General features: G+C 39.8%; 1 protein-coding gene across 2 annotated transcripts in view; it reads left to right on the top strand.

The window, feature by feature from the left end:
- Positions 1–366: 366 nt before the first annotated feature.
- The window catches only part of LOC309709531 (DNA repair protein XRCC4-like), a 28,102-nt gene continuing 2,244 nt past the window's right edge, over positions 367–26,224 (top strand). The window contains exons 1-7 of one of the 2 annotated variants that reach the window (XM_082538170.1): positions 367–461; positions 4,694–4,828; positions 6,546–6,736; positions 10,007–10,173; positions 11,889–12,020; positions 12,256–12,395; positions 19,377–19,518. In XM_082538170.1, coding sequence (XP_082394296.1) covers positions 4,696–4,828; positions 6,546–6,736; positions 10,007–10,173; positions 11,889–12,020; positions 12,256–12,395; positions 19,377–19,518 — 905 coding nt within the window. In that variant the 5' untranslated portion in view covers positions 367–461; positions 4,694–4,695. The remainder of the gene's footprint in view (positions 462–4,693; positions 4,829–6,545; positions 6,737–10,006; positions 10,174–11,888; positions 12,021–12,255; positions 12,396–19,376; positions 19,519–26,224) is intronic. The other variant, XM_082538171.1, reaches the window with a different exon arrangement.

Genomic DNA, 26,224 nt, shown 5'->3' with positions numbered 1-26,224 from the left:
AAGGAGGTTCTCTGCTTAGGCTACTAGCCTCCATGAACCAGTTGCAGATAAGTGGAAGAAAATGTATGCATGACATAACTGTTTATATCAAATGTGCAGTATTTTTTGGTAATAGTTTAATGAAACAGCTAGATATTCTAACTTGAGGTCTATTATATAGCAAATGCAGAAAAAAATGTTTAAGAAAGTAAATAAGCAGGTGTTCTAAAGGATATGAATGTTTGCTTGCAGGACACCTGGAGAGATGTATAATTTTTTTTTCTTTTTCTTGAGTCTTTAGTGATATTTTCGTAGTTTCCCATCATTCTTACCACACACACACACACACACACACACACCTCATCTGTTTGGTTGCTGGATGTCGCTGGGTGATGACGTACATCCACGTTCCCGGTGCAGCTTGTCAACAAAAACCCAAAACAAATTGGCGGACGCATAAAGGTGCAGCTGAAGCGCTGAAGGTAGGGCATTAATAGATGTGCTGTTCTCATATAGATGTGAAGGAGCGCTTCTACCCTCGTGCTTGTGTTTACAAACAACCCGTGTCTCACTCTGAGCTGAGCTCGCTAGCACTTGCTAGCTGCTTGTTCTTGTCATGTTAGCATACAGTGCAGTCGCGGGATCTGTTCTCAGTGTAAACCTCAAGTTGCCGCCAGTCTTGGAAAAGCAAAGATCGCTGACGCGTTTTAATAGTTGAGACTGAGTTTGCTGCAAGAAGCACCAAGAAGTTTGTTTGATTCGGAAACAGACGTCCAACTGTGAGAAGGAGCGCATTTCTTTTAATCATTCATGGGACAGTTGTTTGGACATACATCCTAATACTTAGAGTGGACTGTGAGAAAACATTAAACGAACGGGATTTTAGTACATATATTAGTCTCCCAAATGTTGCTGCTCAGCACACTTGCTCTGTAACTAGAAATCCTGTTCAACAAAGTCTGAGTTTAAAAATAAACTCCGAGTTGATCACCTCTGAGATGGGCAACTTTGAATTTTCTGTTTGAGAACAGCTGATCAGAGTAAATTTAATCAACTTAGAGTATGTTCACCTTGTTCACCTGCGTGCGTGAGTAAAAGCCGTCGTCAGTGGAGCTCTATATATGTTATTTTATGACGTCTGTTGTCATCATTTACTCAAATTTTCGTTAAGCTAATTATTCAGCTGTAACCTGACAGGAGCGAGATATGGGAGCCTGACGATCTGGAAAAGAGATCAGACACAGTTAGTGTGTCACCTTCTATTTTTAAATTGAGTCGGTTTTGTTAAATTACTGTTGTGTGTTTCATGGAGGAAGCCATAGTGATGCAGTGGTTAGCAGTGTTACCTCACAGCAAGAAGTTCCATACCCTGCTGCGGTCTTTTTGTTTGGAGTTCTTCATATTCTTCCTGTGTCTTTGTGGGCTCTCTTCTACTAATCCAGCTTCCTCCTACAGTACAATGACATCAATGTTACTGTGATTGGTCATTGTAAAATGATCATAGGCATGAAAGTGAGTGTAAGTGATTGTTAGCCATTTACAATGGACTGGGCTAAAATACATGTAAAGGGAGTCTGCTCAAGTTTTTATTTTTCCTTTTTCAGTTTGTAAAATTCTGTGTTGATGTTTAAGAGTCGGTGATGTTTAAGGCTTTCCAAGGGTCCAATTCTGTTTGTGATCTTTAAATTAAAATAAATTATAAAGCATAACCGGCCTCTAGTCACATACATAAAATGCGATGTCAATTTTGGCTACTGTATTGGCTAAAGTGGCAACATGGCCAAGTTGAGCTTTTTACAACCATGTTATCATAACTGTGTAACTATGTAACTGCTCTAATGCACTGATACACAGCCTTTAATTAGGTCTAAACACAGGCTGTGTGCAGTGGAGAAGGTTGTTGGATTGATAAACAGCACCATGAAGCCAGACACATGTTTGAGAGCACTGCACCTTTAATTACATCTTTCCAACATCTGCTTCAGTACTAAATGCTTATGTTAATGCTCTGAAGTGTGATGTGCAAAAATAGCAGCACTCTTACAAATTGAAAAGCAGTCTTGTAGACAGTGTGAGGACAGGTCTCCAGTAGACCCACATGGACTGATTCTTATATTCCGGAGTACTCAAAGCGCTGTACACAACATGCCTCATTCACCCCATTCACGCCCACTCATACAAGCACTTCTAAACACAAGTGCAAACTAACCAACATTCACACGACGCTTGGGGAACTTGGGGTTGTGCCCAAGGATATTTGGGCCCATGCAGACTGGGGAAGCCAAGGATCGAACCACCAACCTTCCAATCAGTAGCTGATCTGCTCCACCACCTGAGCCACCCCTGGCTTGAAAAACCTGTAGAAAGTCAAAGCTTCTGCTGTTTAGATCCTATTGACACAAGCTCGCTTTTAATCATCTTGGCTTGAACTAAACAGTAAATGAGTTTGCTCACTGCTGATGTCTGCCAATTTTTTGTGACAAAAAGAAGGGCTGAATTCCACAACTTCAGAGAAATTAATGTGAAGCTGAGACATCCAGCCATGCCTATGCTTATAGCAACTGACTCTTTTTAGTGAGGTTAATTCATTTCTTTTATTTTGGTTTCTAGTTTTGATGTATTTTTTGTTTCCCTAGGTTGGAATGAAACTAGATACTTATTATTTGGTAATTAGTGAATACCCTTTGATACCTTGTTGTGTCCTAAATGTTATGCAACCATCTACCACGAGATGGAGCATTGTTGTAGGAATTAGACTAGCTGTCGTTTGGATTTTACAAGGAGGATGTCGAACAATTTGCAAATTTGCAAAACCTGTCGTAAAACTATTGCTGTTAAAGGTTGCAGTACAAGAAATTTATTCCACTGAAAAATTACGACTGTTTTCAACTCTGCATGTCAATGTCTCCCCGCATACCAAAGAAAACTTTAAATAAAACCAGCTCTGTTACCTGTGACTGTTCTTCGTCAGTTGTTTTTTTTGGCACTATCCATCTTCATGGATACAAGCAGTGGAAATGAGATTTCTGTGAAAGGTGGATGGGCTTTCCCTTCGTGACAGCGTGAGTTCAGTTAGTCAAGAGAGGCTCAGAGTAGAGCCGCTGCTCCTCTACATCAAAATGAGTCAGCTGAGGTGGGCGCCTCTTGGATAAAGTATTCCAATTAGTCATGTCCTAGTGAGACGAGGCTCCGGAGGAGACCCCTGACTAGACCCAGAGAATATATATACTGGATGGCCTGGGAGTGCTTCGATGTTTCTTTGGATAAGCTGGAGGAGGTCGCTGACAAGTTGAAGGTCTGGGCTTTCCTGCTTGTCTGGGATTTATGGTCCTGTAAATTTATGACCATTATCTGGTCATATTTGGTCATATTATTTGTACATTATTTGGTTGGACAGAGGAGGGGAGAGGTGGTTTTCACCGATGTGAGAAGAGCTGGCATGCAGTCCTTCAAGATCTTGACTGCACAGATGTCCGAGTGACATCTGTTGTCAGATGAAGGCAGTGTACAAAGTATGTGCTACAGCTGGTCTGTGGGCAGCTCTTGCTTACGGTTTTGTTGGTCCGTAAGCCACCCGCAGAAAAGAACGAAGTCATAACATACAAAGAGCTGAATTGAAGCAGAGTGTTAAAAATAATAAGAAGTGTCTGCTGCATCCACTATCTGTGCTTTTCAGTCTTTAAATTGTTGGTCTTAGAAGTTTTTTTGCCATTCTCCTCTTCCCGGGAACTCAGCTATGCGTCATGAAATATTAGATACGTTTACACCGGCAGGACACTGGTGGGACGGGGCACTGGAACATGTGTAAGGCAACATCAAGCATGCCCACAAAACGACACCCATCCCCTACCTGGGACTCTGCTCCTGCTGAAACGCATCCAGTCGTCAGGTCTGCCAATCCCCATGCTAACAGTCTCTAGCTTTTAAAGAGCCAGTTTTAGCTTTAGTTTCAAAAGATTTACATCAATAATGATCAGACCATGGTCATACAGAAAATTACAAATTTACAAAAGCAAAGAAGTAAAAACCATTTTATTTTATTTTCCGAAAAATACTTTGCATTCACGAACCTCTTCGTGGTTTCTTAATTTCTTTATGTGAGAGAATGATGAAGAGTTGCAAAATGAGACAAGCTCACTCTATCTATCTATATTTCTTTATGTCATAAAATAAAATAAATTATTGACCACTTTGACAAGTACAGTTACAGGTCAAGTACAGTGGATAGAAACATTGTCAATTTTTTTTTCTCTAATGAAGAGCACAAGCATGTGGCTGCTCGATGAGGGAATCCAGAAATGCGCTTCAATGAAAAGACAATTATAGACTGGAATCTTTTTTATTTTATTTTATTTTTTTAGGTGGTATGTCCTCTCCACTTAATCCCTTAAAGCTGGCTTGGCCAACTCGAGGCCTCGAGGGCCGGTGTCGTGCAGGTTTTAGATCTCACCCTGGGTCTACACAGCAGGACGCCGGCCCTTTGAGGCCTGGGTTTGGACACCACAGCCTCAAAGGGAAATCAGTACAAAGTTGTTCTGAGTGATCGTCTTTGTCCTGTAATCAAACATTTCTGTCATGCTGACCTCACACGTGGAGCCATTGAAAGGTTTGATGTAATGAAATGATGTTAACCAAATCCAGTAGTAAGTACCTATTAAAGTACTCGGAAAACTTAAGTGATCTTTTAATCAGTTTTTGGTCTGTCTGTCTGCAGGGATGCACACGTCAGTGCGTGAAATTAATCTCTGCTCAGACACCTATTTCCTGCGGGTGGACTGGGAAGGGTGCAACTTTAGTACCGGTTTCCAGTTGCTGCTTACTGATGGACAAGATGCATGGAGAGGGGAAGGTAAAAACAAAAATCACTCAGCATGACTTCACAGTTTATTACCTTATATTATACACTCTTACCTCTTTTACATCACATGCCATTTTTATACACAGTCCTCAGTTTTCAGAGGCTCAAGATAAACTTCAAAGGCTTAAAGTCCTTTGAGATAAATGTTGCCTGGGACATTGGAAATTGGTACCAATTTCACTGAGCAACTGCTGGCAACCTCCAGTAACCACCTGCTAATCATTCCTGAAAATACATTTTTCCTTATCAACCGGTGGTTACCAAATGGTCACTAATGGGCTTCTGGGCCTGTGTGACGGGGCCAAGTTGTTTTCTGCTGTTCTGGTGTAGCTGACTTGGCCATTCTGAAAGTTTTTGCTATATCTTTGATAGATGAATTTAGTTTGTTCTTCAGAAAGCTGCTGCACGCTAAGCTGAAAATTAGTTTAGAAAATGCTAAATGCAAAAAATAAAGACAAAGAATGTTTTGTTGCAAGCTCAGTAATTCAGACAAAAATCCTTGATACCATTTATCTAGACCCAAGTGACTTCTTCCGTCTCTACAGTCTGAATCTGAAGAGGGTCAAGAAGTCAGTTGGATGAGTGATGACTAAAAACCAGATGACTATAAACCACTGAAAACCGCTGTATTCAGAGGAACTGAATGACCTTTTTGGTTGATTCAGTTCAGAAACTAACGATTCTTGAAATATATGTGAAACTTAAATCAGTAATTTGTAACATACTGATTTGAGGGATAGCTGTAGCTCAGGATGTAGGACAGGTCATCTACTAATGGGAAAGTTGGTGGTTCTGGGATGTACACAGTGCTTAGTAAATGTATTAAATCAACACACAGTGCAACGTTTATGCCACAGCAGCCCTGTATTTACAGTAATTATCAAAATCATTCAGGGCCCAAGCACGAAATATGTGAAGGCCTTATTGTAATCACTCCATTCATTATTGTAATTATTAAAGCAAATGAAGGGGCTTTTTGGGGGGTTTAACATATTTAAAAACTCATGAAGTATTGCACACGTGTCAAGTCTGGTGAAAATTTTATTATTATTTTTGTTTCAGACATGGGTGGGGCAAAATGGCTCGGAAAACCCCCCTGCACAGTGAGGAAAAATTACGTCCCCGTGCTGGGTTTCACATAGTTGTATGAAATTTGGTACACGTGTGTAACATGCAAATCCATGGGTCCGATAGACCCATGTCCCAAAGCCAACAGAAAGACCGCCACTTCGAGTTTTGGCACAGCTTTGACCATTTCCAGTTGTTGTACTTTCGAGAACTTCTCCTTGGGGTTTTATCAGATGAACTTCACATTTGGTCAGTCTAAACTGCAGACCTAGGCAATATTGAATTGTAGATCTTTTGAGTTTTTGTCAAAGGGCGTGGCTGTGGCGCCCTGGCAAATTTCAATTATTCGCCATCAAATTTTATTTGCTCTAATTCACGCATACATTGTCCAATCTGGACTAAACGTGTGGCTGCACTTTTTAGCACTGGAGGTTCCAGCCTCAATTCATTAACAGCAACAGATTCTGATGTTGCTAAACTTAAATGTGCCCACTGTACACTTTTTTTTCCCTCAAAAATCAACACTGTTTCCATCTCATTGAGTAACATGCTGAATTAGCTGCTAGAGGATTTGGGATAATCTTTTTCTTAATTTTAATTTTAGACGTGATTCTCTTTTTATTTATTTTTTCCTATACAGTGAGGGGTGAAGTGGTGTGCAATGAGGCAGAGGAACTGGAGATGCCATTAGAAAGATATATCGAGGACGTCGAGCAAGCCTTTACAGGGAGAGAAAACTCCAACACCTACAACTTCACTTTGACACCTAATCCCCCAGGTCACAGTTCCACTTTGACACTGACATATGAGAAGATGCAGAAGGATATCTCAGTAAGTGCTGCATGTCTAACTCATGAATGAGTTAGACCTAATATCTCACTATGACACCCAGATAGCAGTGGGTTAGATAAACAGTGTAGTGTGGTTAAGCTGGCCCATTTTTGGCCCATTTTGAGTCGACTTTTCAGTCGAGCGACGGTTGTGGGATCGGCCTGAGTTTCGCTTTAATCGTGTGTTGTGCATCGTGTAGTATACATGGGGTAACGAGAAGCGATTAACACCTCACGACGAGCTCCCGATCAACAATTGTATGGTTGCAAGAAAATCAAACCTGTTTGAAATCCTGTCGCCCGTCGTGATGGTATCAAAGCAACCTCTCACACTGCACACGCGCAAACACAGAAATGAAAGTGAAAAAGACTTATTTAAATGTCAGCAAGCCTTGTATTTTGACTTTTGCACTACTTTTCTGCAGGTTAAATGAAACTACCATGTTTTCTGGTTGTCATGGTTCCTCAGTGTATTTTTTTGTCTTTTTGTGGTTATTGTGTATCTCTGTAGTGTGCTTATTTTTGTCTCTTTCTTCATATTTTGTGGTTATTTGTTGTAGTTTTATGAATCTTTTTGATTTGTTTCTTGTATTTTCAGTTGCTCTTTGTCATTTGAATCTTTGTTCTTGGTTTGTGGCTTCACATTTAATATCGATTAGTGGCTTTATGAAATATGACCTTTAGTATATTTGCACTGCTGGTGTTTCATATTTCGACAGACGGAGTGATGGTATTTGGCAGTTGACTGAGTAATGCTTCTGTAAAGGTTCACTGTGTGAATACACGTACAAGATTTAGACACAGGGCCTATGTTCTCATCGTAGTTGTGAAAAAAATGGAAATGTTGAGTGCTTCCATAACAGCAAAAGGGAAATGAATCTATGTTGCAATTAAAAAAAAAAAATGAAAGTACCATGTGTCAGTTTACTGACGTGTGCAGCAATGTGTTATTAGAGGTGACCAAGGCTTTTCTTCCGCAACAGAGAAAAGCCCAGTTATTCATCTGTCATAAGGTTTTGAGTCATAACATGAGCCTTCACTGTAATGTCTCCCTATTTCTTCTCCTGTCAAGCTCTGCTGATTGCCAGCAGAGCCCAGAAATGAGTCTCACACTTGGAAATAGTCAACCACTTCAGGGAGCACCTAACTTTAGTATTTTAGATGGTATCTTTGGACACTGGCTGCATTTTCTCTCCTTTTCACTCCTTCCAGTCCTTGTATCTGACTATTTGCGCACCCAGTTTTATCTGATCTCAGAAGCTGAGCAGGGTCAGATGGGTGAATACCAGGTGCTGTAAGCTATTATGCAGCTGTGGTTTAGGTAGTAGAGCGGGCCGTTTACCATTCCAGCGTTTTGAAGTATTCCTGAGCAAGATACTGAAACCTGAGTTTTGAGTGTGTGAATATTAGATAAGGAGCTTGCGTACAGAAAACAGCATGTGGATGAATGTGTGTGTGATTGGGTGAATGAAGCTTGTAGTAAATTGTGCTTTAAGTGCTCCAGGTAGAAAAGTGCTATGTAAGTATCAGTCCATTTACCATTTCTCAGGAAAATTGTGAATGTGAGGGTGAATGAATGGTGGAATTGTAAAGCGCTTTGACTGTCTAGAAAAGCGCTATATAAATGCAATCCATTATTAATATTATTAGTTGTTAATGGGAATACATCTTAGATTTTTAGTGTTAGACTATTAGGTGGGGAGAAATGCAACATTCACTCTTCTTGGTTGTAAATTTGGAGTAAGTGGGGGACCAGTCCTGAAATAAAAGTGTCTAGCTGTTAATTTATGTGAATATGTGAATCAGTGAGTCAGAGTTACAAACAGTACTGTTGCTATGATGACATTGGAAACCTGTTGCTCTCAATATTTTGTGTCCAGCTGGCCTGCTGGTGCCTAAAACCAGTCAACAACATCCAGTTTGATTAGCAGCTTTACAACCTACTGCCCCTCACATAAGCCCTCAGGTAACAGTTGGAGGTAGGCTTATGATGACTAAGAGCACAATACTAACTCAGTGAATACAAGGAGAAGATAACTAGAACGTTTTTCCCAGAGCGTCTTAGAAAAACCATTTTCATTTCAATATGTAATATTTCAGTCACATGTTATTTACTTACCATTTGTAAGAGTTGATGAAGTAATAGCTGGCAAAGGTTAGACACAGAAAAAACAGAAAGTGTGGAAATGCAGGAAGGGATAAATTACTGGTTTGTCTATTCAGTAGAAATTGCAGTTCCTCAAATGTACTGCGAGGAAATAGTGAGTAAATAGTGAAATGTAAAGTCTTCCACTTCAGAGAAGAAAAGATTGTTTGTCACGTAATTCTCCCTTCATACAACCCGAACAAGAGCCGAATTGTGACTGTAACTCACCACAATTGGCTTTGTTGATACTTAAAGTTGCGTTGTGGCTGTGTTGATTGAAACACAGGGGAAAACTATCCTTAAAGAATAAAACACTTTTTATTTCTTTGGTTTGTGCCAGGATTTAAAGATGCTTTTTAATGCTGTGAAGCTGAGTATTTTTACATTGTAGTCTGTGGGTAGTTTACGCTGGCATCAAATGATTAATCCAGGAACTGCGACTTAATTAAAACAGTACGTGGAGGATAGTATATCAGCATTTGGTGTTGATTTTCTGCTGTTTATCTCTCTTATCCAGTCTGGAGACACACAACTATTACTTCCCCCATGAAACAGAGTTATTTATGGAGCTGTGGATCACAGGGGTCAGAAGTTAGAGCTGATACCCACATTTGTGCTCCATGTCTTTGTGTGAATGCAAACATGTTTGAGAGAAACGTTTGTTCCCCAGAGGCCACTGATCACTATGCTTGTGATATGAGTGAGATGGCCCATAACCTCAAATTAAGTCTAAACATAGTAGTTAAACTTTAATACTGTCAAATCAGACAGTTTTGGTTAGAGTTTTATTTCATTCTTTAAGTTTTCACTCTCTCTGATAGCCTTTCTTTAGTATTTAACCTCTCAAAATACATTTAGTAGTTCATCAGTAATGAAATACTTGGTAGTAGGGCTGTCATGTTATGATATGGTTATGACAGCCCAAAGATCTTATCAAGAATATCAAATCATCTGTCAGTTATTTTGGATAAATACGTTATGAACATGTGCCAGTAATACAGGTCCATGAGAACACCACAGCTTGGTAGTTGTAGCTCTAAAAACATATATTTAGGTCACAAAGACTGCCTTTACAAAACTAAACAAGTCAATTTGTTTGGTTGATTTTTCACTCCTTTCTTCCAGTTCAGGCTGGGCTGCGTTCTGCTGAAGGCCGTCCCAGAGCCAGCAGAGGCAGTGAGAAATTTACTGATTCACAGTCTGCAGAGGGGAAATAACCTGCAGCACCACAACCAGAGACTACAGGAGGAGAACGAGAGACTTCGAGGAGAACAGCAACACATCACTGCAGAGTAAGTACATGCATGGATGAACACACATGCATACAAAATCACAGTAAAGTCAACTTTACACCCAAACCACACAAACTGGAAGGTGCGAGTATGTAATCTTGTGCTAGCACATAGTGCACAGAAAATACAGGAATATTTTGGTTAGGGATGGGTACCGGTGTCCGGTGCCATGATGGCACCGGTTCTGACATAAACGGTAGTAACCAGACCGAAAAGCAGCGCACATTTCGGTGCTTTATTTCGGTGCTTTTTTTTCCTGAGCTGTGATACACTTCTAGCCAATCATTTTACGTTTCCGAGGATAGTAGGCGGGTCCAGGTACGTGCGTTCTTTTAGAGCAGAGCTACAGATTAAAAATGCCCAAGGCGAAGCGGTCAAAAGTCTGCCTGTACTTCACAGCAAAATATGCAAACTCAGCAGCAACAAGTGCTTTAAGCTGATACTGTGATATTGTCAAAGGAGGTAACACCAAGAATCCGATGAAACACCTGGCGACGCATAGCGTTTTTTTTAAAGCCGAGAAATGCGCCGTATGATAGCTTGCTGCGAGACCTCACATCGAGCGCATCTACTCTGCGTGGGTTGCCTGTTATCTGACCCGGAGTTAGCAATATCCCCCAAAAACCCCGAAGAGGAGAGTCCTGGCCCCTAGCCCTGCCAGTGTAGCAGAAATGATGACGGATGATGATGCAGCAGCAGCTGTTCTTCTCTGCGTGAGTAGCTTAATGTTGTTCGTGTGTCATTTACGTTGAGTAGGCTAACCACGTTATTACATTAATGCAGTAAGGTGAACTAGCAAACACCGTCGTAGTTACATGCGGCTGTCTTCTTGTTTGATGGCAGATACTCCCTTCACCCTGCCAAAAAGGCTAAAAGGACCAAAGAAAAAGTGGAAAACAGTTAAACATGAGAGGTTTTTGGATAAAGTTTGTGTTTTTTCCATTGTTTAAGCACTGCTTCCAGCCAAGAGTGATACCATATATGCCCCATAGCTGCAGAAAAGGCTAACATTGTTATCTTTTTACAAAAAACCAGCTGAACATGAGAGGTTTTTGGACCAATTTTGTGTTCTCCATCCTTTAAGCACCGGTTTGAGCACCGTTTGAGCACCGGCACCGTTTCAAAAATACCGATTTGGCACCGGTATCGGATAAAACCTAAACGATACCCATCCCTAATTTTGGTCCACACCAAAACTGTTGCTTTGTCTTCCTGTCACTGCACACTCTGTTTCAGATGTTTTGTTTTCTATCCGTGGCTCTATATAATGTCATAAAGTGTCAGCATTTTTAATATGATCATCTAGTTTAGTCCATGTTAAATGGACTGTAATTTATGTTTTTTGTTTTTTACTCTCAGCCTTTTACACTAGTAGACTGTACTAAATCCTGAGTCACCATAAACATTATTATATTTGAAGAGGCTGAGTCAGGTTTCAAAATTCATTACAGGATAGAAACAGCTCTAGTACAGGTTACAAATGATCTCCTTAGGAATTAAAAGTCCTCTTCACACACTAAGGATAACAATAGAGTTCCACAGGGTTCCGTGCTAGGACCAATTCTATTTAAAATATACATGCTTCCCTTAGGCAGTATCATCAGAAGGCATGGCATACATTTTCACCAACTTGATCTTTCCATGAAGCCAGATTACACAGACTAATTAGTATATTTGGGTTTGCTAAAGAACTTTTTTGTTTCTGTACATTCAAGACTGAAGCGTTACATTGGTGGTAAGGAAGCCCTGGAGGCAGAGCTTTACTCTCGGTTTGTCCTGGTTCTGAATGAGAAGAAAGCAAAGATCCGCAGTCTACAGCAGGATGTCACAAAACTGGAGGAAATGAGGTGCACTGCTTATACCACATCGACTCTCAAACACTGAAGCTTTTCCAAATGTTTAAAAAGTAGATTTTTAGCTGTGAGTTTTAAGGCAAGCGTTTTTTTAAATGAAATATATGCCATAATTGCTTATTAAACAGGTCAAGGGTATTTTTCCTTAATTACAACATTCCTCTGATTTCTTTGTTGTAAAAGTTATGTTAAGCAGTGAATCATGTATAATGTATGGTTTCTGATACAGGAGTAATGACCAACGAAAGAAAGACTCAGTAAAGTCAGGTCAGACAAGAGGTCAGGATGATGGTGTTGAAGAGGATGATTATGGCGGCAGTACTGATGAGGACCCAGTGGAGACGCAGTCGACTCCAGCCTCCAGTTTGGGTAAGACTGGTGACACTGGGGAAAAAACAATTAAGTACAATTTCGTCAAAACATCAAAACAAATTGCTAAAAATCAAACTGGGAATCATTGTTGGTGAGTTTTTAGCTGCTTTTAAAAAGAGAATCGACTGTTCTCAAGCTCAGAGGAAGAGACTTCGAGAGTCCGGGGTTACAAAAGCTCTGTCTGCTTTAGTTCTCAGCCTTGTATGATGCACAGGCATCAGGCCCTCAACCTGAACACCCAGAGTGAAAACTGAGTCTGAAGTTACACCAATGTTCTTGAACTGAAGATTTAGCACAAGAGGTAAGAGGACCTAGAGTTTCCATTACCTTAGCCATCAATCTGTCAGGGATACAAAAAACGAATTTCTGTTTTCTCTTCATTAAGTTGGAGAAAATTGTCATCCAAATAACTATTAATAGAGTCTAAGCGCCTATGCGGGATAGATTAGAAGTATCTTGGGGATTAAAAGAGACGTACAACTAAATCTCATCTGTGTAGCAGTGATAAGAAGTGTATTTAAAAAGGCTCAAAGTGTGTAGAAGAGTGTGTAAGTGTGTCACAGATATAACAGAAACAGTAAAGGACCCAGAACAGAACCTTGTGGCACAACGTCAATAAGAAAAGAGGGAGCTGCTCTTAGAAGCTGCCACAGAAAATTAAATAACCAAGTAAACTTAATCTTAATCTCTTAATGAATCTCTTAAATTAATCTCCAAACATTCTTGTTAAACCATTACTTTGAGGAGGTACTTGTGCTCCTTTTGTCATGACCAACTTGTTTTAGTTCATAAATAGATGTCACGATATTTTCCTTGCGAATTTACTGAAAGATTCCTAGCTTTTAATATCATTGATGGTAAGCTTTTCTGGTTTAATGGTACCTAAACAGGTAAAAACCATAATACCACCACAATGTTTTACAGATGTAATTATGCCAAATTCTGTTATTGTCTTTTCTCCAAACTGAACACTTATTTAAAGTAAACATGCTGTTTTGGCCACATCCATCCAGAACATTGTCTCGTGGCTCATCTATGTCATCTTTAGTAAACTGTAGATGAGTAGCAGCGTTCTTTTTGGAGAGCAGTGCTTTCTCCTTCTAGCCCTGCCCTAAACACCAGAGAACCTCAGGGCCTTCAGAGTTACCTTGTCTTCCTTCGTGACCTCCCTGACTCACGTAGAGGGTAATGCCGATCTTCAAGTCATTTCGTTGAATAAAAACAAGGTGCTCACCTGTACTGGATCATCCCATTGATTAAAAGGCCTGACTCTAATTTCTGCTATAAATTTGCTGGTAATCCTACAGGTTTGCATACTTTTTCTCCTCACTCATATGTATTCTCAGGAAATTTCATTTCTTTTACTGGTTTCAGTTTGTCTACTTTTAGATCTTGCACATATATTATTAAATATAAAAAAAATCATGAAGCCATGTCCATTTTAATCTGAGTCTTACTTACATATTTTTGTGCTTTGGAGTTTGGCGGAGAAGTGCTTTTACCGTTTTTTTTTTTTTTTTTTTTTTACTTTGCTAGCTGATGGAAAACACCTGCTAAGATGAGTGTGACATGTCACTGAGAGCAGGTCTGAAACACCACTACCTTCACATTTATTGCTCTAAAGTTGGCAAACCAGCAAACGTTGGGCATTTCCACACTTTGACTTGTCAGCTATGGCTTAAAATACATCATTGGGAGCTGTTGTTGTGGGAGCTAAGTGTGTTTGGACTATCAAGAGACTTTGTTTTCCTACTCAGAAACTAACCATGACCTCAGTTAGCAGTTATGCAATGCAGAGTAGTGTGCGTCCATGTAATGACTTCAATAAACACCTTTAAATGTGTGGTGGAAGCAGGGCAGACAGCAGTTCCGGAAGCCTCAGTGTATATCCCCGACTCCATTAATGAGAGGTGAGCCATTATTGAACAGTCATCAGCCTTTCCCTTCCCCAGTGGTCTACTGGTGTTGTTAACCTGCCAGCTAAGAAGCCCTGTTAACTGCCAATCATATTAAAAATGAAACCAATCACAACGTTGTTGTCCCTTCAGGCTGTGTGCTAGCCAACATTAATGCCTTAACCTGAGTCCTACATACAGAACAAATAGAGAAGGTGCCAAAACCCTCAGACCAGTCAGAAGATCGTACTCAGTCTAAAAAGATCAGTTTTGACTTTGGAAGTAACTTGTCTGCTGAATGGAAAGATTGTGTCACAAATATGCTTAATTCAGTGCCAGAACTGTTTTCACAGCATGAGTTAGATTTTGGACAGACAGAAAAAGTACACCACCAAATAAAGCTTAGTGAGGAAACGCCTCCAAGAACTACTCGACATTGGAGTGATACGAGAATCTGAATCTCCTTTTGCCGCCCCAATTGTAGTTGTCAGGAAAAAGGACGGGTCTGGTAGTTTGTGCATCAATTAAAGGAGGCTAAACCTCTAAACCATAAAGATGCATACACACTTCCCAATCTAGAGGAAGCATTTTCAGCTCTGGCAGGGTCAAAATGGTTCTCAGTCTTGGATCTCAAGTTCGGATACTATCGGATTGAAATGTTGGAGTCAGACAAGCAGAAAATTGCCTTAATGTATCCCTTTGGGTTCTGGGAATTTAATAAGCATTTCAAAGGCTCATGGAGCGGTGTATGGGTCTGATGAATCGTAAGGAGGTCCTCGTCTTTATTGATGATCTCATTATTTTCTTGTTATCCCTCGAAGAGCATGAGCAGTGTCTGAAGAGAGTCCTGTTGAAATTGAAAACGTTTGGCTTGAAATTAGCACCCGGCTGAGATATTTAAATATCTCAGTTAAGTACCTCAGCCATATAGCATTAGAGTATGGAGTCGAAACAGATACAGAGAAAATCAAAGCCCTCACAACTTGGCCCATCTCCACCAACTTTAAGGAGCTAAGGATCTTTTTTGGGCTTTGCTGGGTATTAGCGGGGATTCATCCAGGACTACTCTAACATTTTAAGGCCATTAAATGAGCTAACCGCCGGTTACCTACCAATAAAAAAGGGGAAGAAAAGATCCACAAAGCAATAAAGGTCTGTATACCAAAAGAGCCATTTGGCCAGAGATGGACTCACAAATGATCTGTTTGAACGTTTACCTCAGCCCCAGTGTTGGGTTTTGCAGGCCTCAAACTCCCATATATCCTCCACACGGACGCTAGTACCATTGACCTCGATGCAGCTCTTTACCAACTTCAGGATGGACAGTTGAGGGCCATAGCATTTGCTAGCAGAGGACTTGATCAGTGTGTGTGAGTGTGATGTCTGCCGGAAGTGTAGATGTGAGAGGGCAGCCCCTCTCATGAACATTCAGACAGGTAGTCCCCTTGAGTTACTCTTTATAGTTTATCTATCTATTGAGTCAGAGCAGTCTAACACAAAAGATGTATTAGTTATGATCGATGACTTCACTAAGTTCGCAATGGCTGTCCCTACACCCAATCAATGAGCATGCACTGTTGCAAAAGTCTTCTGGGAAAAGTTTATTGTTCATAACGGTGTCCCAGACAGACTTAAGCGATCAGGGCCCCGATTTTGAATTGAACACAATAAGCAAACTATGCAAGATTGATGGCATGAAAAAGATACATACAACACTGTATCATCCCAGAGCCAATGCCGTTGAGAGGTTCTATAGGACGCTCCTCCAAATGCTTGGTACTTTGAGTGACAATGAAAAGTTGCATTGGAAAGAATATGTAAAACCTCTAGTACATTGGTTCTCAAACTTTTCACAATGAGTACCACCTCATAAAATATATGGCTCTTAAAGTACCGGTACCACCTTTATGAACAACATTAAAGTACAATAGTATAGGCCTATTTAACACCATATACAGTTTACACTAGAGATGGACCGATCCGGTATTAAGTATCGGTATCGGTCCGATACTGACCTAAATTACTGGATTGGATATCAGAGAGAAATAAAAAATGCAATCCGATCCATTAAATATCAAAAAAGCACCTCACAAAACTTGCGACATGGCATAACTCGGCTCATAACTGTAGCACGTCGGAGCAGTATGCATCACCTGATAGAGCGGCTGTGACGTGCGAGACCTGTCGTGGTCTGGTTGAGCATTTGGAGCCTCGCTACCAAATTGGCATTTCATCTCTGAGAAAGTGATCCCAGAGAGAAGTAAAGCAAGTGTGTAAGTTCATCTCTGAATGTTTCTAAAGCATTCCCGCGTTAAGCTGAACAACCGATATATGGAGCGACTGCCTCTTCTCTCCCCTCCCTCTCCTGCTGCTACTTCAATCGTGAAACTGATTAATGATCAGCTGATCGGCTTTTCTGTTGCAAGTCTGTCTCTCTTGCTTGTTTTTGGCCCACTTCACGCCAGAAAGAGGAAACCAGCGGCTGAACAACAGCAGCACGTTTAAGCTTGATAAGCTGTTGTTAGAATTTATTTAATATTACTTTGTACACCAGGATCCTTTTCTACGTAGCTGACGGCTGGTAACTGTGCAGGGGCGGATCTAGCAAAATTTAGCCAGTGGGGCTAACAGGGAAAAGGGGGCACAAAGACATACTTTTCTTTCTTATTCTCATTTAAAATATCTAGCTTTTAATAAATAATTATCTGAATCTTACACCCAAAGTTTTAATCTTATGTAAAACGTATAGAAGTCCATTACTGTATATAGTAACTATTAAGTCTAATATACCCTAGTAAGCTTTACTACTTTTTCCTTTGGGAAGGTACCATCTGTGCAGTCTGCAATTCTGTTGAAGAAAGATGTTGAATCTATTTAATTATTCTTGAAAAAGAATTGATTTCTTTGCATTTTTTTTCACACTGCATCAAATTAAAGTTGATTACGTCGATTAAGCGTCATGAGGTGGAGGGTGGGGGGTGGTTCCTTTTTTTTGCTGGGAGTTTGCAACCCTATTAGTTAGGTTGCTTACTCTTTAAAATACCAGAATAGGGAGGATGGAGAAGGTTTAAGTTCATTAGATTGATCAGTATTGCTGAACTATGAAATATTTTCGGTGCAGTATAGTTTTTGCATACAGGTATAACAGAATAGCTTTAGTGTTTTGTTTTGTTTGTAATTTGAGTTTGAACTTATACAAAATGCAGCAAGATATTAAAAAACCCCCCCAAAAAAACAGTTTTATTGATTAAGAAACACTATATCGGATTCATATCGGTATCGGCCAATATCCAAATTTATGATATCGGTATCGGACATAAAAAAGTGGTATCGTGCCATCTCTAGTTTACACAAGACAATTTTACTTCTTTTATGAATGTAATTTTTTTAACTGTCATAAACGGGATGTGACAAGTAATAATAATAACAACTGCACTGCTTTAAAACATTCACAGCAGGTGGGATATCCGGTCTTTAAGTGATGACATATGAACCCTGCTTCCGCGTCCAAACTACTCTAATGATGTGATGCGTTAAGTTCAAAGCTATTATCCAGTTTTGCTTCTCTCCGTGAATGTTTTTTTGTAGAAAGTCAGGGCTTAGAGGTGGTGCCATTTCATGCAACTGTGGTCTCATCTTGAGTGAAATATTTTATCTTTCCATGGTTTATTTGCACTTTTTATGAGTTCACTGTAAGTAAAACATGTCTAACCTTTACTGAAGAAATAGTTTACAATGTTTTGTACTTTATTTTGCTGAAAAACATTTTTATTCAGAATGTTTTTTTAAATTGTAAACATTTAAACTATTGAGATTAACACTGAAGAAGCATTTAAAACCAATGTGAAGATTTTTACATCACTATTTTATTTTCTATTGTAAACAAGATTAATGTTACAAGCAGTACTTTTATGTGCTACCAAATATTGAAGTGTAATTATTTGAAAACTTGGTGTGTCCTATGTCACTGACAGGTCAGGTTTTTTTTTTTTTTCACACCCTTTCGACTTTCAAACCTTTGTTGAAGTCTCATTCATTTCACTGCTTCTGTACATAGCCAAACCTTCTGGTCCAAATCAGTTGAGCTCCTTTAAAGGTTTTGATGAAGTAAATTAAGGTGAAGTTAAGTTTTTTTTTAAGTAACTATAGTATTACATAAGCAGCTTCTACCATTGACATTACCCTTCATCAGCCACTAGATTTTTACTCCCAGATGGCATGGATGTAATTAGTGTGCCAAGTATGTAAGTGTAAGTAGTGAACATAAGTTAGCAATAAAGACACTGCAAGAGATTTTTAGGGGACTTTTGCCTTTCATGATTTTTCCACTTTGAAATGGTTTACTTCCAGATTAGATTTCTTTTTTATACGTCAACAATTTTTGGATGCTGTTTTCCTTGTTGGGCTTTCCCTTCCCATCACCAGGCAAAACTTGCACCATTTGTGTTTTTTCTGTTGCCACGACAATGACTCAGATGGCTAGTAGGGAAGGGGGGCGTGAAGGGGTAAAGTGAATTCGTGGAATACTGTAGTGTTGCTGTGTGTCTGCATGGGTCTGTTTTGTGTAGTGTAGAAAGTGCTGCTAAGGTTCAAAATGTGTTACTTAAACATTGGATTAGTTGGTGATCCCATTTAAGGTTGGGAAATATGTGTGTTAGATTCTTTCAGTGGGCTAATCCAATGGGACTAGTAGCAAAAACCACCTGTTCTGCACTTCTTCCAATCCTTCATCCTGTATTTAGTTGTGACTCAAACCATTAACTTACAGATGACATCCACTGAACGTGACACAGTGAAAACAAACACAAATAGAGACTGCATCATTGCTTTTGCAGGGGGGGCAATTAAATGAACATAATATATACAAAAATCCAAAGAACTGGGGTTTATAATGAATCTTTTTTTTAAAAACACATAGATGTAAATAGTTGCTGTATGTGTGACAATGTTTTGTTTAGACTGGCCCCCTGGTTAATGAGGAGATGGTGTCCATACTGTACAAAGATTATCATCAGTATAGTAAGATTGCTCTCATTTTGTTTGACTACTGTTTTTCACTCTCCTGACTCCATGCTGTTCTCAGAATCACCGACTCCGGGACCACTGGATGAAAGCCTGAGTGACCTCACAGATGTGGCCCCGTCTCGCAAACGGCGCTTTCGTCACCTCAGGGCCCCAGAGGCTGCAGTAAAGCGACCAAACCCAGAGACATCTCAGAGAAAAAGGTATGAGTGTCTCTGCGCTGCCTCATTCACATCAAGATCGCTGCTGGTTATGCTGCTGTACTTCGTTTTGTATTCAGAGTAGCTCCTCCAACTTAACATCGCTGCCTTTATAGTTTCAAACACATCATCTAGGTCTGTTAAAATGTGTTCAGATGTGACAGGGAGGGACAGCTCCACCTGAAATAACACATTCTATATCAATCAACTTGATTGTCATAATTCACACATCTCCCTCTATTGCTGAGGAACTAAAATCAAAACACAAAGAGCTTGATCTGTTTTTTAATTTCCCAGTCCTTTCTGCTGTGTCATATTTTCCTTTCCTTCACATCCATCATCCCTTCTCTTCAGGGGTGGATCCAGAAGGGTGGCATGGGGTGGTATGTGCCACCCTAAAATGATCTCTTTCCACACCAAGTGCACCCTAGTTTTGCATATGACAGTGTTGTTTATTAAAATAAGATAGCATTAACACTTTGAGCGTAGTTACAGTTAACAGTGAACATAAATTCTAAAACTGAATATATTGCATAGTGTCCACCCCCTGCACAATTAACAAGTGGTTCAGCCCATAGCGCAGAATGGCTTTTTGTTTTCAGTAGCATGTGATGCCTATGATTGTGCCAGAGCACATTTTGAACAACACCATGGGAATTTCAGATTTCACACAGGTGGTTGGATGTTACACTCTGGAAATGGAATGAAGGTGAGTGTTACTAACCCTCTGGGGTCCACGGACATGCCACACCTCCAGATCACATGACTGATATAAGCTGACATCAAGCTGCAGCCGCGCAGAGTCTCAGCCAGTGTTTAAAGTTCTGACTTCAAAGTATACACCGGTGTTTAAATTTTAATGACAGGCCACTAAATCCAGAGTTTTATGATTAGAAAGCATACATAAGCAATGCTTTTTTCTAAATACTATTGTCACGTTTTTTAAAAAGCATTTACTAATGACAGCGCAAAAACAGTAAAGAAAAAAAAATAGCCACCTCTTTCCTATTGGTGGAAAAATGTACCATGTCGACCAATTAAAAAAAAGTCAACACGTGGGATTTGGTTGTTTAGGAAGAGGGGCACGTTTTGGGAGTGACGGCGGAGAGACAGAGCGAGCGAGTGAGTAAGACAGAGAGAGAGAGATATCAATAGCGATTAGATTTGGGAGATTTGTGACGTTGAGCGTGGAGTGTGTAGTTAGTGTGTTGCGTTGTCTTGTGTAGTTAGTCTGTTGTGTAGTCGTTGTTTTGTTTTGTGTCAGTGAGGGCCCTAATGACTTATTGTGACACCTGATTGTTCTCTCAGTTCAGTTAGAGTAGTATTTTTAAATTGTTGTACAAAAGACAGCAGATGTATTGGTTGCATTTTTAGATCAATATTTGGATATGTTTACAAAATGTGTGCATAAGGTTTCCAAAATGAACAATTTATATTTGCATTTCAAGTTATAAAAATAATTTACTAAACATGTCTGTGGTTTTTACAGTAAAAAAAAAACTACTACTAGGATTTTATTGTCTTTTGTGTGATTTCAGATGAGTTGTGATAATACAGTATGTCAATGAAAAAATAACTGTAAATTTAGACACGTGAAGTTGTGCTGAAAAGAATGATACCAAGCTAGGCAAACAAATAAAATGAAGCAATTTAAAGGTGAAATACAAATGTAAAATCAAAAGGAGTCAAAAATAGCCAGTTATATTTTGGACCTCAGAGGGTTAACTCAACAAATCAAAAACTTTGTTCATGACAGTGCAAATTTCTGACGTTTTGTGGAACAATTTGATTTTTTTCTAACAAAAAACGGTGTGAAACTCAAGTTAGCTAGTTGAGCTACATATTTATTTATTTATTATACAGGCTATACAGTACATAAAATCAAAATTTGCACGTATTATGTAACTAAAATGTTTAATTATGTGGGCTACAGAAAATAATTAAGTTATAGACTATATTTATGGAAAAATGTGTATACTTACTGCATTTGAATCATTTTAACCATATGTAACCACCTGCATATGTGTTTAGAAAAATAAGGCTTTGATTTTGCCACCCCATTTGTTTTCCTTCTCACCCTAAGAAAATTTCTCTAGATCTGCCCCTGATCTTACCCCTTGGTAGTTACTTTAATAAAAAATATCAAACATTCACTGTAGGGAATCATCTTTATGCTGTGTTATTAAGCCCAGTGTGTAGAGACAACTAAAGGAGGCCCCTACTGCCTTGCTTTTAATTTTTAAGGCACTTTTTTGCACGGAAGCCACATCCTTCTTTTATATACAGTCTATGCAATGTGCAGATTTGGATAAATGTTTGTAACACAAATTTTGGATTAGGATTCAGATATGTGTGTTCACTTTTAAAAGAACGTGCTTTATTTTTACATAAGTGGATAATATTTTTTTTCATAATCAACCCTTTTAATATCTTGGATATCAGTGAATGCCGTTATTGTCTGGTTTGAAGACAGTTTGGAGTGCGGCTGCTAGGATGGGGGTGGGGGATTGTCAAAGGAGGTCTAGCATGTGAAGTGAGGAGCCAAAGAAACAATTGTGCAACTCTCTTCTATTCTCCTCGCTGTTGTTTCTATAGCCCCTCTTTTCAAGCTCAGTCAGACCATCACACTGCTCTGAAAGCCCCATTGCTGCACATCCAAAACCTCTCAATACCATTGCTCTTGTTCCCATTTCGTCCATTTGCCAGCTTCTTTTGGAGGTGTCTGTTTAGAAAATATTCTTAAAAGCATGTCTCAATCTGACATTGTTTCTGTAGCAGTCCCTACCAACAGAGTAAATATACTGTGTCCAGGTTTCTCAGAGTGCCAGTGACTGTAAAACACATGCAGATAAGTGTTGCCATCCATTTAAAGCTGCTGTCAGGATTTGGTACTGCTGCCCATTACCAGCTCTGCCTTCTCTAACAAGAAGCAGCAGTGAGCTAATGTACAGTTGTAGCTGCTGGATGTTTGATCACTGCAGTGGCTGCTAAAACTGCCCCCCTCTGAGCTGGCACACACAGCAGAAAAGAGGCCCTTCTCCTGGTAGTGGCTATTAACCACTGTTACCTCCACAGAGAAGATGGCGACCAGGATGAGGAAAAGTTAACATAGTAAGAGAGCCACATAAACAGAAGCATGGCTGGCAATGTAAAAAAGTGCTCAGCATTTTGGGAAATTCCTTTTTGTGTCACTTAACCTCACTGTGACTCCAGCAGCACCAAGCAGGTGTATAAAAGCAGTCAAGTTTGTATTTAACAAAATATTTATACTTGAATGATATATAGATTAGAGATCAGTGGCTTAACAAAGAACCCATTTATGTCAAATTGGTCAGGTACAAGGACTGAAAATGTGTGATAAAGCAGGCAATGCCAAAAGGAACAATTTTAAAGACCTACAGGAAGCTGGAGAACTGTTGCTCAAGAGCACTTGAGCACAAAAATACAAGAAAGTCTGACTCCTTGGATACAAACTGTGAAGAAGTGAGTTTTTCACAGTACTGCAGGCTAGCAGCTGTTCTGCTCTTTGCAGTAAATATGTATTCCTACAATAAACTAACCAATTCCCATATTCTCTTCTTTACTTCACTAATACACATATTTCTAACCCAAAACTCTTTGTTTGATGAAAGAAGGATTTCTCAGTTCCTCTGAAAATAAAGAGAGGTTTTCAGTTTACTACCCCATCTCCCTCTCCTGATCTTTGAACATGTGGTTGGGATATAATTGTTTGTGTACACAGAGGACTGTTTTCCCATGAAAGGAAACTAAAAGAAAGTTACAGTGAAATCCTTCCTCCCTTTTACACATGGACTGGTTCTGTAAACGATCAAATATCGCTCCAAGCCATCACAGATAATCACTACAAGCCATGGCACTGTGAGGGTCTCACAAGTGTTTTCATTTTGATTTATACTGGGATCAACACAGATTTAATACATTCTTTGTCGTTTGAAAACAGTCTAATTCATATATATATATTTTCTCGATATTTTAGGTTTAAAAAATATGGGGTGGCTGTAGCTCAGGTGGCAGAGCAGAGCAGGTCAGCCACTAATCAGAAGGTCGGTGGTTCGATCCCAGGCTGCCTCCTGGCTGCATGCCAAATATCCTTGGGCAAGATACTAACCCCATGTTCGCCTACTGGTGGTGGTCAGAGGGCCCGGTGGCGCCAGTGTCCGGCAGCCTCGCCTCTGTCAGTGCGCCCCAGGGCAGCTGTGGCTACAATGTAGCTTACTATCACCAGTGTGTGAATGGGTGGATGACTGAATGTAGTGTGAAGCGCTTTGGGGTCCTTAGGGACTAGAAAAGCGCTATACAAATGCAGGCCATTTACCATTTAAAGCGTCACAGTCTAATTAGCTAATTAATCCAAAACACCTGCATAGTGGGCTTTTAAATGGTCTCTTAGAAGAGGTTGGATGTTCCCAAAGTGCTCTATCAAAGCACATTAATAGAAAGTTACGTGGAAGGGAAAGGTGCACAAGCAGCAGGGATGACCACAGCCTTCAGAGGATTGTCAGGAAAAGGACATTCAAAAGTGTGTGGGACCTTCACAATGAGTGGACTGAGTTAGTACATTAAGAGCCACGGCACACAGACAGATCCTGAACATGGGCTTCAAATGTCGTATTCCTCTTGTCAAGCCGCACCTGAACAACAAACATCAGAAGCATCTTACCTTGGCTAAAGGAAAAAAAGAACTGGTCTGTTGCTGGTCTAAAGTCCTCTTTTCTGATGAGAGCAAATTTTGCATCTCATATGGAAACCAAGTTCCCAGAGTCTGGAGGAAGAGTGGAGAGGCATACAATCCAAGATGCTTGAAGTCCAGCGTAAAGTTTCCACAGTCTGTGTTGATTTGGGGAGCCATGTCATCTGCCGGTGACGGTCTACTATGCTTTATTAAGTCCAGAGTAAGCGCAGCCATCTACCAGGACATTTTGGAGCACTTCATGCTTCCTTCCGCAGACAAGCTTTATGGAAATCCTGACTTCATTTTCCAGTAGGACTTGGCACCTGCTCACACTGCCAAAAGTACCCAAAACCTGGTTCAATGACACTGGGACTACTGTGCTTGGTTGGCCAGCAAACTTGCCTGACCTGAACCTCAGAGAGAATTTATGAGGCATTGCCAACAAAAAGATGAGAGACATGAGGCCGAACAATGCAGAAGAGCTGAAGGCTGCTAATTAAGCAACCTAGTCTTCCAAAGGCTGATAGCATCCATGCCATGCTGCGTTGAGGCAGTAATTCATGCAAAAAGGGGTCCAAACCAAGTACTGCGTACATATGTATGATCATGCTTTTTAGAGGTCCAACAGTTCTCTATTTAAAATCCTTGTTTTATTCATTTCATAAAATGTTCTAATTTTCTGAGATTTTGAAATTGGGGTTTTCATAAGCTGTAAGCCATAATCATCAAAATAAAAAAATAAAGGAATGAGTCTATATCATATTTTAGTTTGAACTTTTAAGTTGAATTATTGAAATAAATGAACTTTTGCACGATATTCTAAATTTTTGAGTTTCACCTGTGTACGTACACACACACACACACACATAACTCTCAATGGTCATGAGAATTTGCATATTAATAATCAAGGAACTGACCTGCCAGCCCATTGTTCATTCAGTGGTGCTAGTTTCAGTCATTGTGCAAATATAAGATTGGGGAAACCTGCTTTCAGCTGAGGCTGAAGAAGTCACTTGGATGAACATTTCTCCCACTGAAAAAACTATCTCCTGATGAACAGAATCAACGTTTTGGGATATGCACCAGATAAGTTTGATATTGCTACATAGAGAAATCACATTATAAAACAGCTTTCAGTTTTTGATGTATCGGCTGCCTAATGTGCCTTATCTACAAAGCTGTAGTCTTCAGTGGAAATGCAGAACAAAGGTTTTGGACATTATCCTTGTAAATAAAGTTTCCAGGTGGGAATGCTGCTAAAGTACTTTATAAGGAGTTCATACGCCTATGGCTTTGCCAAAGTTAACCAGTTAGATATAACACGCTCATTAATGGCAGAGGTTGTATGCCCCCACCCTCCCGTCACTCCCACTTTCTTGCTAAGCTAATATATGTTTCTATTCATCAAGATGTAGCACAGAAATGTGGAGACTCTTAAAGCACTAGTGTGACCAGCTGGCCCACATTTGTGTTTTCCTTATCACTTTTTCTCCCTTGATCCCCTCTTGATTTCTTTTCTCTGTTACCCATTGAGCTTTCATGATCCCCTTTTGTCCTCTCTTATCTCCACACTTAAACATCACATGGTGTCACCATGGTTTCTAAAAGGCTGATCATTTAAATTTTGTGAGCCCTTTAAATCTTTTAATGTAGCATAGAACCACTGTTGGTAGTCACACGAAGAAAAGAAAAATTACAAAACCAGTATTTATTGATGAAACTATTTCATGTTTTGGGGTTTGTTTGTTTTTTCTCAGAACCTCACATGAAGATGACCTGCACCACCTGGGTTCAGGTGGCCTGTATATTCATATTCAAATAACCACAAAGAGAAAAATATACAAGAGACACAGAAAGCCGCAGAGTCAAAACCGGAAAGGCATAACAGTGAGAAGAAAGAATCATGACAGACGCAGAAGCAGGAAACTTCTTATGGACAGGGGCGTATCTAGAGAAATTTCTTAGGGTGGCATGGAAATCAAATGGGGTGGCAAATCAAAGCCCCCCCCCCCTTTT

The sequence above is a fragment of the Aulonocara stuartgranti genome (assembly GCF_965226115.1).
Source record: "Aulonocara stuartgranti genome assembly, chromosome: 7".
NCBI classification, from domain to species: Eukaryota; Metazoa; Chordata; class Actinopteri; order Cichliformes; family Cichlidae; genus Aulonocara; species Aulonocara stuartgranti.
This window is presented reverse-complemented; position numbering and strand designations above follow the sequence as displayed.